This window comes from Centroberyx affinis, unplaced genomic scaffold (genome assembly GCF_046629955.1).
Source record: "Centroberyx affinis isolate AG114_WGS23_722 - 3 ecotype Tasmania unplaced genomic scaffold, CSIRO-AGI_Caff_v1 ptg002607l_1, whole genome shotgun sequence".
Lineage (NCBI taxonomy): Eukaryota > Metazoa > Chordata > Actinopteri > Beryciformes > Berycidae > Centroberyx > Centroberyx affinis.
The window spans coordinates 644,930-664,784 of record NW_027280806.1 but is presented as its reverse complement, the minus strand read 5'-3'; the positions used below and the strand labels follow the sequence as shown (position 1 = coordinate 664,784).

At 44.9% G+C, this 19,855-nt stretch overlaps 1 protein-coding gene across 1 annotated transcript; it reads right to left on the bottom strand.

Moving 5' to 3' along the window:
* Positions 1-74: 74 nt before the first annotated feature.
* Positions 75-18,945, bottom strand: tubgcp6 (tubulin gamma complex component 6). The gene is made up of 25 exons (XM_071534701.1): positions 18,649-18,945; positions 17,570-18,386; positions 17,192-17,355; positions 16,728-16,941; positions 16,026-16,184; positions 15,736-15,857; positions 14,888-14,951; positions 14,676-14,785; positions 14,456-14,547; positions 12,761-12,900; positions 12,433-12,582; positions 11,652-11,733; positions 11,012-11,100; positions 10,690-10,805; positions 9,745-9,883; positions 9,527-9,625; positions 7,255-9,037; positions 6,596-6,757; positions 5,707-5,875; positions 4,714-4,855; positions 3,887-4,081; positions 3,004-3,136; positions 2,019-2,232; positions 1,053-1,246; positions 75-767 (listed from the first exon to the last, which is right to left on the bottom strand). The coding sequence occupies exons 2-25, from the start codon at positions 18,356-18,358 to the stop codon at positions 676-678; spliced, it is 5,613 nt and encodes a 1,870-aa protein (XP_071390802.1). The 5' UTR covers positions 18,359-18,386; positions 18,649-18,945; the 3' UTR covers positions 75-675.
* Between the last annotated feature and the right edge of the window lie 910 nt (positions 18,946-19,855).

Sequence of the window (19,855 nt, the reverse complement as noted above, 5' to 3'; positions counted from 1 at the left end):
TTTTTCTTACTCACGTAAATGTTGTATTTTCTTTACATCAAAAAACCCCCCCATCAAAATCAACACCAGAGAATTTAGCATTTATTAAGCATTTTGTATTTACATATAATGTAACACATTTTATACACAGCCTCTAGGCTAGCGCTAAAAACCTATAGCAGGAGGCACACCTGAGCATGGGAGTCATTACGTTTGGCACCAGCTCAATCTTAGTTTCACATCACTAACTTTGACAGCATACAGCATTTTAGAAGCAAGGTCTCATAGCCAAGCACACACTTAGAGCCATATAGTTCAAATCCTGTGCATTGGCTCATGTTGATTACCTAAAGGGATTTTCAATGTCAAATCCATGCCGCAAACAGAGTTGTTCTACAAAGCTTATTTGTACACTGATATGACAGCCAGAAAGAGCCTGGCTTATCACACAAGCCTGGTTATCCACATGCCGTTGTCTTCTAGACACACAGAGGGGATTTAGGGCAAAAAAGTGATACACAAGGCAAACGGTTCTGTATAACTTAATGGGTACAGCAAGTCACGAACACTACCAAGACTAGGGGTCACCCATGCTAAAAATGTATGCACTCATGGTATATTAAGGCGCTCTGGATAAAAGCGCTGACCAAATGGCCTTTATCATGTCAAATAGCTCATGTGCAACATACACACAACTTAGGAGTCTTTGTAGTAGTTGTTGAAGTTAATGCGGAGGAGGAAATCCTCCAAGTGAGGCTGGTAGCCTCTGTTCACCAGTTTGGTCACCACTGAGGAAAAGAAAGGGAGAAGTATTTTAGTGATATGCCTTTTCCCTACTATGTAAACATCACAGACATGGAGAAAACAAAGGAAATCAGTATTTACTGTATCTAAAAGAACTGCAACAAGCTTTCATATATCCAATGATCACAGCAATGAAAGGATGGAAACTGCTTTACTCTGATGGCCTGACTCGTTGCCCTAAATAATCTGAATTTAAATGTGGGTGAATGGAGATAAACGGCTTGAAATCTTAATTCCCATTAAGATTAAACTGTGTTCTGTGTCCTTACCTTTGAAGAGAAAGTGGGAGTAATACTTGAAGGTGTTATAGGACTGCTGCATGGCAATGAAACTGGGGTGAACTGCCTCCCCCTGCTGGCTGTCCCAGGGCTGTGCAATCAACTGGGCACGGAACTTGAGGATCAGGCTGAAGATGCTGTGGATGATGTTCATGACCGGAGCGGCTTTCTCCGTCAGCAAACCCCTGGGGAGGGGGGAGGAGAGAGGGCAAAGGTTGAGGAAAAATGAGATGGAACTTTCAAATGACTTTACAGACAAACTGAAATTACACAAAGTGTGATACTGACAACCTTTCCTAATGAGATTAAATCATTCATGGGGTTCAAAAGTTAGCTTCAGACCTAACTGGAATTTTAATTAACTTGTTAAGGAGGTAAAATTAATGCAGATGAAATGAAGGGTGCAGAATGTCTCCCTTGAGGAGGTTGGTGTGCATGTACAGTACCTTAAGAAATTATGCAACCTCCTTGACTTTTTCCCACATTTTTCGATGTTGCAGCCTGAATTCAAGATGGTTTAAATTGATATTCTTTGTCAATCTGCATAACATATCCCAATGCTTTCTAGAAGCACCTTTGGCAGCAATTACAGCTTTGAGTCTTCTTGGATGCATCTGTATCAACTTGGCACATCTGGGTCTTTGGCACATTTTGGGATTTTGTCCCATTCTTTATTGCAGATTTGCTCAAGCTGGATGGGCAGGATGCCTGGATGGGTTTTTCCACACATTTTTTTCTACAAGGGTTGAAAACTGACAAAACATTTCAGCTTTTCATTTTGAATTAATTTGTGAAGAATGGCAAATCCTCAAATTTTGACATTATGGGTTATTGTGTGTAGTGAAAAACCTAATCGAATAATATTTTAATTCAGGCTGCAACACATGGGGGGTTGAAAAATATCAAGGCACTGTACAGCAATCTGTTAACATGCACATGCGCACTTCCTCGCCTCACCTGAAGATGGCTCTGTTGAGGTAGTCTGCGTGTGTGCGGTGGATAGCGTCCAGATCGCTGGCGGTTGCCAGCTTGGCTGTAAACTCACTCCAGGACACTTGCAGGATCTGGTTGGCAATGTAGCCCTGGATCACCTTGACAAAGTGCTGCATCTCATGCCTGTATAACTGCAGCTGGCGGAACTGCACCGAGCGGCCTGCGCCTTTCACCAGCGCTGAGGGAAACATTTGCATGGGTGCAAGTCATGATACAAGTCACGACAGAGACACACCTGGGTTGAATAATTTCAGGTTTTCTGCATTGGGGGAATAGACAGTGTCAGGCCTTCTTACGGTCAGTATAGTCAATACACCAAGAATTCTTTCTTGGTGAATTGCTTTGTGTTGGCATGATGAAGATCTGCAAGATGCTTTACTTTTTCTATTTTTGTTTATATGCTATTCATGCTACTGCAGAGGAGGATCAATAACATTCATGTTATAATCATAGAAAAGTATACAAAATTAACATTCAAATGCTTTCCTGCGGTTGAATAAAATTTCTGCCACTCACTGTGTACTTCTATGTGATGAACTCCACCCATTTAGTACATCAAACAGATTAAACCAAACACTAGAGATTATTTGAGCCAGGTCACATATTATGACACTGACAATCCAATAGTAACGTCTAAAGGCTTTGCTACCCCCCCCCCCCCACTTCTTATCCATTTAGTTTTTTTTCCATGTTATCTATTTATGTAGTCTATACACAGCCATTCATTGATCAATAATACTTTCCAGCCCACTGAATCGCATTGTGTTACAGTAATCCCATTGGTATGAGATGTGCTGTGTATAAACCATAAGGCATCACAACATTCATTCCCCCCTCTGAATATTTTATAAACACTTGAAGCAGGAGAGGAGAAATCTGCTCTCTCTCCCCTCTCAGAGGTGTGGTGGAGTCCAAGCAGGAGCACAGCAGAAGAGTAATATCTCCTCACCCGTTCTCTTGAGGTGGAACCAGACGTCACGGAGGCTCCACACCATGTGTTTGAGCTGCAGCAGAAAGGAGAACAGACGGTTGTACTTGTTCATGCAGCTGTCCGTGATGATGATGTTCAACGGCCAGTCCACCTGGGAGACGACAGGAGGGGAAAAGGGAGAGAGAGAGAGAGAGAGGGCGCAAGACAAAAAGAGAGCGTGAAGGTGTGAGAGTGAGGGAGTGTGAAAGAGAGCAAGAGAGGAGAGCGAGAAAGTGAGATCGGGTGGGAATGTGAAAAAAAAAAAAAATCAGGTAAAAGAAGAGTGACAGATGAGGTGGGGGGGGGGGGGAGGTGTGGGTGCAGAGACGTTGATAAAGGAGGAGAGAGGATTGTGAAGGGAAGACAGAGTGGTGGGAGATGAGAGCGGGGGAGAAGGTGGAGGCAGGAGAGGTATGGGAAAAAGATATGTGGAGATAAAGAGAGTGTAATAAAATAAAGGCATGGGAGGGATGGAGCAAGAGATAAGGATAGGGAGAGAGGGACCAAGCGAAATTCAGGTGCGGAACAAGATGGAGATTCAGTGAGAGAGCAGGAGAGAGGAGAACGGTCATGGGAGAGATAGGGGAGGATGAAGGACGACACAGGACAGAACAAGAGAAGAGGACAAGGTGCAGGGCATTAGTCACTGTGCATGTCATTCAATCATTCAATAGACCCAACTCCAATCAATCTGAGAGGTTCAACCACTTAAGTGTGTGACAAGCTCATTTTCCACATCCACAGCAGTTTGTCAAAACATGACAGCTTGTCACATTCAAGCTGCCACTCATGCCAAGACAGGCACACCCGTGCAGATGTACACGCTCTTTCCTCTTACTCAATTAGAGACGCTCCGCCTTACCTTGTAGCGTAGTTCTAGGCAGTTGAGAGAATCGGGGGCATGGGGGTGGAAGGTCTCCGGGAGGAAGCGCAGGGCAAAGGTGAAGTTGGCGGCCAAGGCGCTGTCGCCATGCAAGCTGTACTGGAGGGCCTTGCTGAGAATGGAGTTCAGGACCAAAGGGGTCAGCAGCTCACCTGGAGTCTGACCGCTGCCCAGCTAGCAGGAGGAGACATTGGTCAAATAAGGACACATAGGTCACATATGGACAACCCACATATACCTCTACACCTGTGGTTCTCAACAATGTGTCATCAAGGTCCAAGAGTAGGCAGATTTCCGTTCCGAACAAACACTACAGCGGGTGATTTTGATGATTAGTGAAATCAGCTGGTGTAGTATTTGGTTGGGATGAAAACCTGCAAACTCTTGGGCCTCGATGCCACATGGTGAAGACCAACTGCCCTACATGACTGATTGACTGACAAAACATAGACACTAAGGTGTTAACATGCTAAAAGGGTAGTATTCGACTTCCACTTAGTTGTTTATGCATACCTTCACTGAGTTTACAAGGTTACTTGCTCTTAGAAGTGGCGCAAGGACTAAAAACAGAAAATTACACTAAACACATGGAGTGGTGCTCACTCAAAAAGCAGAATATGTCTTTCTATTTAAAAATTTGTTGTATTCAAGGGGAGACAAGGACGGGCATTTGGCCTTGTTCCAAAATCTCCTTCCTTGTCTTCCACTAGAATGCAATAAATTTAAAAAAAAACCACACGCGCCGCTTTTTTGAGTGTACAAAGAGATCAATGACAGCAACACCTTCTCTCCTGAAAGAGCATCACCTTTTCAAAGAGCAGATCACTGAGGGACTGAGCGAACTCGCCATCCTCCATCAGCAGGAAGTGGCGCAGCGCCTCAAAGTGCTTCTCCACCCCCAACTCCACAAAGAAGTAGTCCACCACTGCCTTGTTCACCAAAGATACACTGAGGGTGCGAGATGGGGGTGGGGGAGAGAATGACAGAGATAAGGAGGGAAAGTTTTGCCACAAGATTCTGTACTGAGAATGTTGCTGACTTGCAAGTTTTGCACAGGTTGTGAGGATGATAGACATCAGCTCTGGAGAAGGGAGAAGCTAAGGGACTATACCAGTGTTTTTCACGTACTGGACTATTTCCTTCATCACACTTATACTTTAAATTATTCCTAGGGCAAATCACATTTATATAAGGTTGTGATTTAGGGGAAGTTCTCCAACTGTTAACTGAAAAGTCAGCAGCAATAAGATAAAAATAGAGTTGACAGTCTCTGGCAAACTCCACTGTGTCACTTCAGCTTGGAATATAAATGTGTGAAATAAAACTTTACAGCTATAAATTCCAACACAAAATATACTGCACTCCTGCTGTGTGTTGGAAGGGATGAGGAAGCCATTTCTTTGTAGCTCAAGATTGACGAGGTTGTCCGCTAGGTATGTCTGCCAGCAGGCTAGTTGATGAGTTCTGATAGAATATCCAACAGAATGGGAGGAGTGGATGGTAATAAGACTTTAAATTATACCTCCGACACACAATATGCACTCAACAAAAGGCTAAGTGGTTCCGACGTACCAAATAAATGACAGAGATCAGTGAAAACCTCATACCCGTGTTTTCTCTTAAATGTAGTATTGTGCGTTTAACAACTTACAAAAGACATTCATACACACAATCTCTTTCTCAGACACTCAAAACCTACATTTGCAGACAGGAACTAGTAATGCTTTCGATCCCTCTAACACAAAAACAGACCGTCTCCCTCATCTCCACCCACAGCTTTCTTTCACTCAGACACTCACTGCGTGATGAGCGGGGCAGTGACAGAGTGTTTCATCAGAACCGGCAGGGAAACCATCTCACTGAGCTGGACAGCAGTGGTGTCTGTGGCCCTGCGGAGGGTCGGGTCCATGGGAAAACCCCAGGGGCCCCGCGTCACCTGCTTCAGCAGCTGACACTCTGGGGACGAAGCTAGGGGAGAGAAAGGTGTCAGGCATGTTACTGAATGAAAATCGTTTGAAATACTTCAAAGAAAAAAGGAGGAAAAAAACAACAAAGGAAGCCCGTACTCAAGTTGGTTCATTTTGCTGGTGATGTCACTTTTGAGGTTGTTCACCTAAAGGCTGGCAAGTTAAGTCAAGCTCACATTAACGGCTCAGATACTTAAAGCCATTTGTCACGTAGACTATGTCTTCACTCAGGAGGGGCTTATATAGTCAAATCCTCGATATATATATATATATATATATATATATATATATGTACACCAAGTCCTGACTAAAATACAATGGTTAATGGGAAATCATGAGCCATAATTATTTAAAAAACTGACCAACTTTAAACAAGCCATGCATTCCACCCACAAAAACACTCCAATGCTAGCAGAGGAATGAGAAGTGTTTCCAGAGACTTAATGTCCATCCATCAGTGTAACTCTGCATAAAAGAGTGCATAAAACTGTCTGATCAGACTCTAAAATTCATGTCACGATTCAATTTGTGACAAAAATTGAAAATGCCCATGCCTAGTCTTCATCAAGGACACAATTTGTTTCTAGAATCATGGCACTGACTTCACAAATATCCTCAGATTGGACACAGTAGTGCTTAATTCACTTTACCTATATATTGTACAGCTGGCCAAGGAACCAATTATTCCTTGGCCAGCTATACGTTTTTCTGCTGAACTCACACATGAGGTTGTAGCAGTCTTCGTAGTGTTCCACCTGGTACTGAGCGGACAAGGACAGGAGGTATTCCTGCTCAGACCTTTCTCCAGGGGAAAGACCCCAGCCGGCTGCCCAGGACCCCACGCCCTCAGCCAGCTGCTCACCAGAGCTCCCCGATTCAAAACCTGGAGAGAGATGTAAGGACTATTCAGTCGATTCCAACAAACACTGAAAACATCTTCTGTGATATCTTTTTTTGGTATTAAGCTCAGAAGAATAAGCTACTGTATACGTCTTAATAATACAACAGGCCTGCATTTTTCCAACTTTTCAGTGAAAGGCACTTAGACAAGGCAAATCCCAAATCCCAAAAGGTGCAACAAATTATTGATTGCATAAAAATTCCACACTAAGTTTTGTATGATAATCCAAGGGGGCCAGCAAACAGAATGAGCTGTTGGACTTGGCCAACATTTGCACCGACTTTGAGGAACAGATAATGCGCTGCTTCATTTCAATTTTAATGAATAAAAAAGGTATTTTGTTTGATCTTTATATTCTCATGATTTGAAACAAATCTCAAGGCATACTTGAGCTCACTCAACAGCACTGCAGTGTGCCTCACTACAGAGATCGAGAACCAATGCAGAAGCGTATTCGTGTATCACTCATTATTTACTACCTTGACTGTCTTGGTTGTCCTCTGGTCTCTGCTGGTCTCCACTGCGTTTGCCCTTCACCACACACCCTATCCCCAGTGAGGAGTCAGATGAGTGACCATAAGCGTTGACTGGTAGTGGTGATGGAAGTGATTCGGCTTTGGATACTACACACCCAATGCCTAAAGTTGAGTCTGAAGCGTGGCCATAGGCACTGCCCGGTAGAGGAGAAGGTTGGGGTTCGACTCCCGAAACCACACACCCAGTGCCTAAAGTTGAGTCAGAGGAGTGACCATAAGTGCTTCCAGGCAAAGGGGACAAGGCTGGTTCAGTTCCAGATACCACACACCCTACTTTGAGGATGCAGTCTGAGGCATGCCCATGCTTACTCCAACGAGGTCTCGCTTCAGGTATGTTGGACACAAACTCACCAACTTTGATGTTGGCATCAGATGAGTGACCATGGACGCTGGGGGAAGGTAAGAGGGCAACTACATCTGAAACATGTTCACCAATTTTTATGTGGGCATCAGAGGCATGACCATGGATATTCTGAGTGGGAAGGGGAGTGACAAATTCTGAAACGTTTTCCCCAACTTTTATGTGAGCGTCAGAAGAGTGACCGTGAACGTTGGGGGAAGGTAGTGGGGCATTCACTTCCGACACATGTTCTCCAACCTTGATGTGTGCATCTGAAGCATGACCATGGATGTTAGAGGAAGGCAGACGCGCAGTCACTTCTGATACAAAATGTCCAACCTTTATGTGAGCATCTGAAGAATGACCATGGATGTTGGGTGAAAGCTGAGGGGCAACCACATCTGAAGCTACCTCTCCAAACTTTAGCTGTCCGTTGGAGACATGACCGAGATTGTTTGACGAAGGTAAAGCAGTAACCACTTCGGAAATATGTTCTCCGATGTTATCATGAGCATCTGAGGTGTGAGCTTGAGTGTTTGTCGCAAGAGGCTCAACCCCACAGTCAGAAGGAGTGGTCAGTACTTTGTGATCTCCATTTTTGAGGCTATGCTCTGCTGTGCAGGAAGGTGCAGCCTGAATGGAGGGACTAGGAGTCAGCTCCTGGACCACACTATCTCCTTTTAAAAGCTTAACAGATTTAGTCTCGTCTTGTTTTGCCTCCATCATACTTTGCACCACCTCCATCTTAGTCCCAGGCAACTCTTGTTCTGGCAATGAGGCAACTGCCTCCTGCTTGCTTTCAGTCGTTGCATCACTCCCATCCACCAATTGCACTGAGGCTTGTGAGGGATGTCCATAAACATTAGCTTTGGCTGTATCTAGGGGTGCCTCTGGGATATACTGGCCTAGGGGAAAGCTGGATTTGGAGGCTTGGCCGTAGGGGCTGGCTCTGGGGAGAGTCTCCAGGACTTGAGACACATTTTCTCCTATGGGGATGTGAGACAGAGAGGGGTGGGGGTAGGGAGCTTCGGGCTGGACTGCAGGCCCCCAGCGAGGCCTGGGCTGGGCTGAGGCCTGACCAGCGATGCCCTCCAGCGGACTAAAGGGGGCACTGAAGTCATAGTCTACTGGTTGAGGTTTAGGAGGCGCTTCAGGGAGGTCAGAGCCAATGTCCTGAAGGGCCCTGTCCACCTGCTGACTGTCAGGTTTCGATGACTTTGGGAGAAAGTCGTTGATATCGATGTCCTCAGAGATGAGCGCGGGGTCTACTGTAGATGGCGTGGGGGTGGGGGTGGGTGGAGACGGGTCACATGGGGCTGATGGAGCATCCGATTCTGGAGTCTCCTCCTTTGATTGCTGTTGAGATGGTTCTTGACTGCGAGATTCCTATTAAGTGAAGATAGATATTCATTTGAGGATGTGGGGAGCACACACTCAGAAAAAGCATAATAAAGTAAATAAATAAATAAATACGTATATGTTATTAACCATTTTACTGTTTTGTACTGGCACCTATTGCACACTCAGCCAACCTGGTGGGGGATCCCTCAAAGAATGTGTATGCCCAAGGTTTCTTCCATTTATTTTCCTAATAAGGTTTTCTTGGGAGTTTTTCCCTTGTCTTCACCAAGGGTCTAAGGTTAGTGGTGCCGGTTAGGCTGGGCTAGGCTCTCTTCCATTATGCCATCTTGTGCCTCATGTTGGGTTTTATTTTATTGTTATTTTGTGATTGATGGTTGATTAGTTAGATCTAGGTAGGCTTGTTTTTGTAAACTCCTTTGCTTCTGTGAGGAAGGGCTATATAAATAAACGTGACTTGACTAAAGTGGAGAAGATTGGGCTAATTAATATGCAAGAACATGTGTGTTGTCATACTTGTGTTGGTTGTGGTGCAGTCTGTTGTGTTGGGAGAGCATGTGGCAATACTTCCACGGGAGGTCTCTCCTGGCCTAAGGGATATTTCTCCAGTATGGCCTGGAAATTAGTCAAGATAGCTTTGATCAAAAATGACTTCACTTATCACAAAACAAAATAATAAGACAATCACTCCAATCATCTTAGCCTTGCCCAATGTGTGTGGATTGTCTACCAACCTGAGTCTGCTGTCTGTCAAGCATGAAGAACTGAGCACGGGCTTCGTCAAGTCTCATTCGCTGCACCCTCCACATGGCCCGCCTCTCTCTGCGAGCTGCATCCTCCGATAGGCGGCTATACTGATCAATCAGCTCCTTCCTACAATCAGAGGGCAGTAACACACAAGTTACCTGTTAGTCATTTGGCTGGCAGTCTTATCCAGAGCAACTTGCAATGACTGAGCAGGTAGAGGTTAGGTGTCTTGCTCATGGAGCTCAACAGGACACTTGGCTGTTGATGATCAAACATACAACCTCTAATTTATGGGATGGTCTCTTTAACCAATAGGCCACTCAGCCACCAGGTACTTGTGTTACAATGAGCTTCATGTCAGCACTCAAATTGGAAATAGGAAATTAAAATATTCCAAAATGAGGCTCATCTTCCAAAACGCAGAGCGACTGGAACAATTTCTGGTGACAAGTCTGAAATTCGCCAAATTGCTTTGAATAGTAAGCCTGATTTGAATACTGAGTCTTATTTTAATTTCTGTGCAAATCATCCGGCAATCAAGTGTTCCTCCTACTCTAGAATGATAAACTCTGTATGTGTGTGTGTGTGTGTGTGTGTGTGTGTGTGTGTGTGTGTATGTGTGTGTGTATGTGTATGCGCGGGTCTGTTGTATGCTTGACGCTTGTGTGTGTGTGTGTGTGCGTATATGTGCTTTTGGGGGTCTGTGTGATCTGGGTGTGGGTCTGTCATATGCCTGAATGTGTGTATATGGCGTTTTTGGGCTCAGTGGTGTTTGTGTGATGTGTGTGTGGGTTTCATGTGCATGTGCTTGTGGGGGACTCTTGTGATCTGGGTGCAGGTCTGCTGTATGCATCACAGTGTGTGTATATGCTTTTGGCTCTGTGATGTGTGTGTGTGTGATGTGTGTGGGGTGTCGGTCTAAGCAGTTAGACCTGGCTCTCTGCTCCAGTTGCTCTTCCAGGGCTTGTAGTCTCTTCTCTCTGTCCCTCAGCTCCCTAGCAAAGCTGAAGTCATCATCCTCCACCTTCTTCTTGGCTGCATTTCGCCACTGGTGCCAAAAATACAGATAAACACACACACACACACACACACACAGGTTATGGCTTTGAAAATTATTCCAAAAAAGATGAGTCTCTCTCCTTGTAAATTTCTGAGCTATGAGCTATCCCAAATCTTTTGATTATCATCAAAAGATCAAAAAACGAGACTGTCTCTCACTGTTTTTTCGTCTCTCTCTTTCACACACATTCCTACCTCTTGCTCCTGCTCCAGGTGCTGTTTCAGCTCCTCAAAACGCTCCCTCTTCCTGGCCTCCTCGGCCAGACGTTGCGACACCTGGCGCCCTGCAGGGGGCGAGAGAGAGAACAGTGGGCTGCTTACCCCCCACACCCAGAAGCACAGAACATCACACTCTCTCCCTCTCACACGCGCACAAACACAGCAACATCACCATCTGCCTCACACAAACACACATGCATATGCCAAGGCACGCACACAGCATTAGGCCGGAGATCACCCCACCCGCACCCCCCCGCCCCCTGAATCTTTGCCACACATCTTTTGAAGTAATAAATTATATGAGGAGTTTGCTAAACTATGTGAGCGATGATTAGATTTCACAGCCCGCAGTGCTGGAAGCCATTCAAAGTCCTTCCTCGCTGCCATTGCCCCTGCGCATCACTCTCCCTCTTTCTCTCCTGAAATGAATGAATGGAGTTCAAGAAAGCTCTCAGTCAAGAGCCAACAGCTACTCCAGGTTATTATCAGACCTGAGCCATGTGTTAAAGGTATACCCAATGGGATGGTGATGTGTGTATGCACATTAAGCACTGCATACGATTACTGTGTGTGGAACTGTGTGTGTGTATGTGGCACGTGTGAGTGTATTACTAACCGCGGATGCTCTCCAGGGTCTTGGCTGCCGACTCTCTGACCTGATTGATCAGCTCCTGGCGTGCCTGCTCCGTGCGCAGGGCCTAACAAAAGACAGACAAGAGATCGTCATTAACAAAGATCTATCTGCCTGCCCTGTGGCTCACCTCTCCTCCTCCGCCACTTACAGTCAGCACTGCTGGCGGCGCACAGAATATAGGCCACACAATGTGGACTATTACACTACATCACACAGCGCACAAGCCTCAGACGATAGTGCATCATTTTAATGATTGGCTGCTGAAAATCTCTGCACTTGAGGCATAAAGTCACAATCATTGATCATGTTATGTGAGAAACTTTCTCTCTCTATATATATATATATATATATATATATTAAGGTTTATTATTTTTTAAATTTCAGAAATATTTCAGAATATTTTCATATAGAAAAAAATCTCTATTAATATAACACAATAATGATTAAAGATTCATGCTTTATAGCTAGTCATGAAAGTTTTTACATTTGCTGTTCCAAACACCGAATGGTCGGTAGGTCTTTCCTGGGAAAAATCCTCTGCCGCACAGTAAGTGATGCTGATTTATGTTTGCAGCAGCAGCAGCAACAGTGGTTTATTTGGAATAAATAAAAGAAGAACATAGCATGAGCAGCCATAGCTACCACGGCTGAACAGGAGCGGTACATACAGACCCTCACACTTGCAATACAGTAGCTAATGGGGATCTAAATAAATAAACAGAAACAGAAACACTTCATCAACAATCTGTGCAAGTCTCAGTACCTGCTCCTCCCTGCTGATGGCGCTGTGCTTGGCAATCCTCTCCATGCGTCCACGGTACACTGCGCAGTCCCTCTCGATCTCCTCCACCTCCTGCAGGGAGAAGGTGACAGAGATGCGAGGCACCGGCAGCTCCGACCAGCAGATGTAGTGCTGTGGATACATAGTTCACAGGGAGTTAGCTTGGCAGACAGAAACAGACAGGAGGCAGTTTACCTCACCACCAAAATGTCCCAGAATGTATTGATTTAAAGTGCCTTTCGTTACCCCAGGTCATACTAAGAAGCCCATATGAATACATATCTTTATCTGTTACATGTGCAAAACAAACCTGTGGGCAGCAGATCTTGAGCAGGTTAATGGTCTTGCCGCAGACGTACACGTCATTTGCAATGTGTCTCAGGAAAACAGGAACACAGTCCTCCACATCCTTCGAGATCAGGGTGTAGCCTTGAACCCAGAAGTGTTTGTCTGCAGAGGTACAAAGGAGAGACCTATAGCGTGCTGTTGTATAATTTAGACCAAGTAGTTTTGCTGTTCCCTTATGACTGATAACAAGCAATATTCAAAGTAAAACAAATAATAGTGGTGGAGTGATACTCGGCCTTTGCTGGGCCAAAAACTTTTCCTTATTAGTATGACTTACGGGGCATGGCAAAACTCTGGCCGCTTGAATTAACACTTGGAAATTGTTAGCGCTTAGCTCAGTGATCCTAAGCAAAAAGCAGAGGAGGACATGAATGCACTGGGCTTCCAGAGCTCTTTACAGAAAGCCTGCGGCTTGCCAAGAAAGCTTAGCCACTGATTGCTTCCCAGGCTGACAGACTTGGAGGAGAACAATGACATTTGTGTGTCCTCCAAAAAGCAGGAGCGAGGAGCGCATAGGGTCACTGCAGGAGTTGATGAGGTGTAGCCGATGAGCAAATGAACCTCTAAGCCAGACAAAGCTGAGGTGATGCTCTGACCTTGAATGGGGTGTTGCATGATGTACAATATTTGGACAGGCTATAATAATGGCTCAAATAAATACATATTTATGGAGGGCTGTCATTGTAAAGCAGGCAGTTACACTGTATACTAGGGTTGGGAATTGGTAAGATTTTATCAAGTTGATTCTTTACAATTCAATCCCAATGATCCGGTTCCTTACCAGTTCCCTAATTGGTTCCTTTCTTGTATATCCCTTTATAGCACCCCAAAAATACTAAATCTGTAACTGAAATTCTGCTACCAATCCCAAATTAAATTAATAATAATAAAACAATATTATTGACTGTTCATGCCATACTGTTTTATTATGAGGACAGTTGTGGGAGTGTACACGCATCACACAACCAACTGTCCTCATGTAACACCCCTGTGGGCGAGGTCAAGCCCCCAGTTGTATTTATATTCACAAAATGCAACAGGGCAAATTATCAGAGTTCTGACAGCAGTCATTACAAATGTGTGTGTTCATATATTAAACAGAGTTTTAGTAACTATAAAATTAGTTAAAATCTTGTAACTATTCTAAAAATCAAATAGGAAATGCCCTACACAGCAGGATGAACTGGGCTAAAGGAAAGATAACCCACACACACAAAATCAGTCAACCAGTTCCTGAGGGTCAGAGGTCTGTATTCAGCCCCGCAAGCCTCGTCTCCTCCTGTCTCAACGCTCCTTTCCTCCCTTTTTTCAAGAGTAAAGTCATTAATTACACTAAAAACAAAAATGTTATTTCAGCCAAGTTTTGCAAAGAGCAATTATAAGAAGAAATTATAAGAGAAAACTAATTTATTTTAGAAAACGTTTTGTTTTAGCCATCATGGCGAACCAGCTCAAGAGTGTAAACTAACATTGATTTGGCGACAGAGCAAAGCAACGTCTGCTCAATCATTTTCGCTTGTCTATGGCTTACAGAGGGGAAATACCAAGGGAGATATGCTCTAGCCTACTTAGCTGCGACAGCTGAGGCTTTTCATTCAAAGACTTGCTGGCTAAAGCAAAAACGTGTGTGTGTGTGTGTGTGTGTGTGTGTTCTCACCTCTGAAGCTGAGGTACTCCTCATTGACCTGGATCATGAATTCCCCGTAAACATCTCGAAACACGCCACTATATACCCAGTCAGACACAAACCTATGCGTGGCACAATGGAAAAAAAATTATACCAAATGACCAACTATATTAATAAATAAAGTTTTGTCCTCAGGTTATACTGGTTTGTTTTCAAGACACATTTCTGCATGAGGAGGGCAGTGACTGACCGTGTGTAGGGCTCACAGCTGCTCTTGAGCAGCGACAGTAGCACCGGATAGTTCTCGTTGCTGCAGTTACTCTGGGCTTCATTGTACAGGTAGGACAGCAGCTTCACACCCTGAGGAGAGCCACATTGCACTGAGCTGACATCCCATCTGATAGGCTAAACACAGCTGTGATGGAGGACATATTGCAGTCTGCAGATAAAATGAATACTCACCACAGGGAAGGTAGCCTGGCCGACACCCAAGGGTCCATCTACACAGCACAGCTCTGACAGGTACCTTAGATTAAACAGAATACGGATTTTTGGATCTGATGAATCTGCATCGATGCACCGTCTGCACACAACTATACGGTGAGCTGGTTATGGGATTGACTCCAGAGTGTGAAATTAACACGAGCCACCAGCCAATTGCTGGTGTTTTTACTGTAGCTGGTAAGTTTGTCTACCATCAGTGGAGGGGATATCCATGCTCCAGCAACAAGAGAAGAGGTGCGGCTTTAAATGTAAAAATGTATTCCAGGGTAGGAAGGTGTGACACTCTTTCAGGTCTGATGAAGTCATTTACTCCGAAACGTCATGCTTTTAACTAATAAATAGAGATCTAATTTGGGATGCTGAGAGTGTGTCACGCCATCCTAGCCTAGAAGTTTGTCTACTATACCAGCCAACTGGGCAGATAACCAGCCATCACTCAAAAGGTATTATTGTATTGTATTATTGATGCTCTGATAGAGGTCTATTGACCAAAAGCTTAGTACTTTTCTATCTGTCAGAAGTGTGCGGATAGCATTTTTTCTCTTTCTAGTGTTATGCCATAGCTTCCAGCACCTTCTCTTTTGGGTGTGCGGTTGATTTTGTTTCATTATTGTATTTTAAAAAAAATCATATTTGGCTGGCTGGCAAAATAGTGAAAGTGGTCAATTTTGGAATGTATTAGCCACTGAGGCCAGTCAACAAAAAAGTCAATTTCCTGCCCTGATTGACTGGTTCCAATAGCTATCTGTACTTAGTCAATATGACTAGTGTGCCGTGACAGCTTGAATAGAGGGGTGCGATCTCACCTGAGCTGCCGGCCCACTTTGCGGAAGAGGAAGCCAATAGTCAGCAGGCTGAGGGTGGGCGGTGTGCTGAGAACACAAGCCCGGTAGTAATGCAGGTACTTCCGCAGACCACCTGTAAAAGCCTTGAAGAGATACACCATTTTTTCAGTTTCATTATCTATGCTGGTATACAACCATTGCTGATAGTAAAATTGGTAACACTTTCACTGTGCAGAACATGAGTGGAGAAGGGAGGGACAAAAACTACAGTCTCTGCAGTATTAATGCTGATTATACATATACAAACATACCTGAAAGACTAGGCCTCTCTTGTTGGCACTCTGCAAAGAAAAGCGGCTGAGCCTCAAGTAATGGGTGCCGTACTGGGCCAGCTCCCCCAGGAGACGAGACACACTCTCTGGGGAGGCTCCCGACACACACACGCCGGGTCTGACGTCAAACTGCACACACTGTGAAGGAGAGCACATAATTACCAGCCCAAGTGTTAATGATAAAATCGAGCGAGAGAGGGAGTGCGAGAGAGAACCGGGATTCAAGTCAAACTATAAAAACCACAATAACAATCTTTATAGAAAATATAAGAAACTTTACAAGAGAAAGGTATCCTTGGCTCCCCTCAGGTCTATTTTAATTTATTTCTCTTGTCTTTTATTGCATCTTGTTAGACAATTCAGTTGAGTTTTTGCTAGAAATTGTGACCTTTTATGATCTTTTTTTCTTTTCATTGTTTTGAGGCGAGATATTTTTATAAGCCTTTTTTTTTTTATTTCACACATGCACAAGCTGTTTGTTGCAATTGTTTGTCTTCTGTGTTTTTTATCATTGTACGCCACCACCGTGTTTTAATCACTTCACCTATACTATATTTTTTCACTGTGGTAATACGTAAAACTAAAAACATAAACTGTAAAGTATGGCACACACCTCAGACTGCAGATCAATTATATTTCATTACATTTTAGAGACTGATAAATGAATACAATGGAATGTACCTGGTTGAGAGGGAAGGTAGTGGATGCCACTCCGATCAGTACGTTGAGGAGGTCAGTTACCAGTTGGGTCTGGGAGTCCAGAGGTAGAGGCAGGAGGGGAGAGGGAGTAGTAGTGTTCACCACCCTCATCTCCCCCTCCCACAGCCGATATAGCTGGTCAAAGGCCTCCCTGCCCCCCTCTGTTAGATAGGGATACTCCCTTTTTCCTGGAGGACTAGTGGGGGAAACAGAGTGGCATTTGGTGTTGTGTTGGGGAGAGAAAGGAAGAAAGAAAGAAAGAAAGAAAGAAAGAAAGAAGAGTGTTATAAGCAGCTCTTTCCAATACATTTTTAGACTTTGAACCCATTATAAAACTTAGGAACATCTTATTATGAGCTCCCCACTACCAACAAGCCATGTACCACCTCTAAGTATGCTGTATAAGGTTATTGAAATTTGTACAGCACAACTGAGAAATCACCTACCAGCCAACAGACTCCCAGCAGCGGCGTCTCCCAGGCTCAAAAGTGCGAAGGGCCTCCCAGATATCGAGCTCTGGACTGGGGCTGGGCTCTGACTGGGAGTCTGGGGTCAGGTTGGAGGATGACTGGAAGCCCTCATCCTCAGACTGGTCCAAACAGTGGGGGACCTGCACAGACAACCAATATGACTGATGATATATACATAACCACTGAGCCTTGAACATAAATCAAATGCTGAATGACAAATATGAACCTATGTCCAATTGCTTGGTAAGCTCAAATTGAAAAATGAACTTGAGCTGACCTGGCTGTATAAAACTTAAACTCGACAACAGGCATTAACTTTGATACTAGCTGTAGCAGTGTAAGTCAGTCGCCTACCCTGATGGCCAGCCCCGTTACATCGACATTACTAGGAACAGGAGGTAGGTCCAGCCTGATGTCTATGTCTGAGGTACGAGTGTGCTGTAGAGCTCCAAACAGCGACAGCCTGGTCTCCTTCTCAAACCTCTCCTCCACTTCCAACCTAGTCCTTAGAGCCAGCAGCCCTGTGCCTGGAGGGGCATCCATCAGCCCCAGAGTGCCACACAGACTCCCCAGGGACCCCCATTCCTCCCCACACACTAGCCCCCATGCCCGGGCCTCCAGCCTCTGCAGCTCCTCGCTCTGGTAGCCCCAGGGAGGAGGCCTCCGCAGCACAGGCCTCTCTCGTCTCATGTAGTCCCTGCTAAACGAGGTGGGTGGTGGGGGTGCTGAACCAGCTAGCTGTACCAGGAGCTCCAGGACTGAGTCCACTTCCTTCAGGCCAGAGGATGCCTCCTCAGGCAGCCTTCCCAGCTGCTCCTCCAACCTCTCCGCTTCCTCCTGGCACCCTGCCACCCTGAGGTCAAAAGAGATCATCAGGACTTTGTTTCTGGGTGGGGTGGTGGCTGTGGCACTTGGTCCTGAGGCAGGGCCTTTAGAGGTGCCATCTTGAAAGAGCTTGGAGAGCAGGGCGCCATAGGCACGTTTTTTGAGGGCTCTGTGGACACCTTCTCTTGACACTCCCCCCAGGGCACGCCGTTTAAATGACACCCCAGAGAGGCTGCAGTCACACAGAGCACCCAGCAGCTCAGTGATGCTGCTGCTGTTGCAGTTGGATGTGATGGGGTTATTGGGGCTCCAGTACATGGTGGGAAGCTGTGCCACTTGCCTCAGCCTGTGTGAGTGAAACAAAATGACGTTAGACATTTCAGCAGAAACTGGACGAACTCACACTCCAACCAAACGTCTTAAGACAGACTTCTTCTTTTACAGGGTAACGTTAGCTCTACTTCGTAAATTAACCATTAGGCAGCGCTAGCTAACGTCAACAGTTAGCTAACTAAGCTAACGTTACTACTACTCGTTACCTACTCCTTGGCTACGGTATGAAATTGCACAGCGAGTCAGCAAGGTGCATGTCTCTGGCTAATATTTACCCTCACGAGGCGGTGTGTTACCAATGTTATCAATCAGTTGACAGTTTGAATCTTGCTTCCACCCCAAGTGACTCATTTCCTTGCATGCCAACGTTAGTTAGCGAGCTACTGCTAACGATAGCTGGCGGTCCTGCTTAGTTTAGGTGCCTAGCAAGTGCAACCCAGTCAATCGACCATCGAAAGCAGCTCCAATGATGTTTGTAAACACATCTGTGGTATCATGTTCCAGCATATTAATACCAGTTATACTATAATGTTGCACTCGCTAGCAATGTAGCTAGTTGCTTCTTTCATCCTCTATTTCCCATCTGCCTAGGCTACAACAAAATAAAAACCCGCCCCCTTGGATATGATTGGACAACAGACTGAACTGTCTCCGATGATTGGCTGAGTATGCCACAGAGACCCCGGTAATAGGCTGAGCACGTTGATCAATCAGGGGACGATAATTGTCATTTGCCAGCGCGTTTTTTATGACATGCTGCATTCAAGTCCTATGGGAAAAACGGTACATACGAAGCTCCTACTGGAAAATACAGTTAATTCACTTTTAGATCGTGTATACAACTCGGGAACTCGGGGTTTAGCATCATGGAAATATTATATTATATTTGGCGGTGGACCTCTCCGACTTCCTGTGCAGTTTTGTGAACTCCTAAATGCCATGGCAGGACCCTATGGGCAGGACACAACTACTTGCTGGAGTTTTCGTTTGTGGTCGACATTGCAATGTTTGGTTTGTTGGTTTGTTTTAAAACATAAAAACAAATGTATCACTCCGAAGTGCATATATCTTAGCTGTGAAAAAAGGCCGACAACAACTGTTAAAAAGAACATGTTCGAAAGCGGGAACACTAAAGCAATCTGTCAATCTGTCGAAACGTTCAAATTTCCAACGGCTATTCCCACTGGACCTGAATGCAGCATAATTTCCGGCAACAATGATTGCGCGGGATTATGCACAAACAGAGACACAAGCACGCAGGCTCATGAACGCGCCAAGGCTGTCAGGGCTGTTCAGTGTGCTAGACCGAGGAGACACTTTAAAGGCTTTTGGTTGTTGGTGATTGTCCTATAATGAAAGTTTTTAGAGCAGTGGTTCCCAAATGGGTCCTTGAGGGGGTTTGAGGGAGTCCCAAGCAAAATGAGGAATAGTTTAATTTCATGGTTACTTCACTATCTAAAAGTTAGGATGACTGTTTTTATC

Coding starts and splice junctions, on each gene's coding strand:
- tubgcp6 (XM_071534701.1), bottom strand. CDS start 18,358: ATGTACTGGAGCCCCAATAACCCCATCACATCCAACTGCAACAGCAGC. Junction 12,583..12,760: donor TCAAGATCTGCTGCCCACAG/GTTTGTTTTGCA, acceptor ATGTATCCACAG/CACTACATCTGCTGGTCGGA. Junction 6,758..7,254: donor GGACAACCAAGACAGTCAAG/GTAGTAAATAAT, acceptor ATCTCTCTCCAG/GTTTTGAATCGGGGAGCTCT.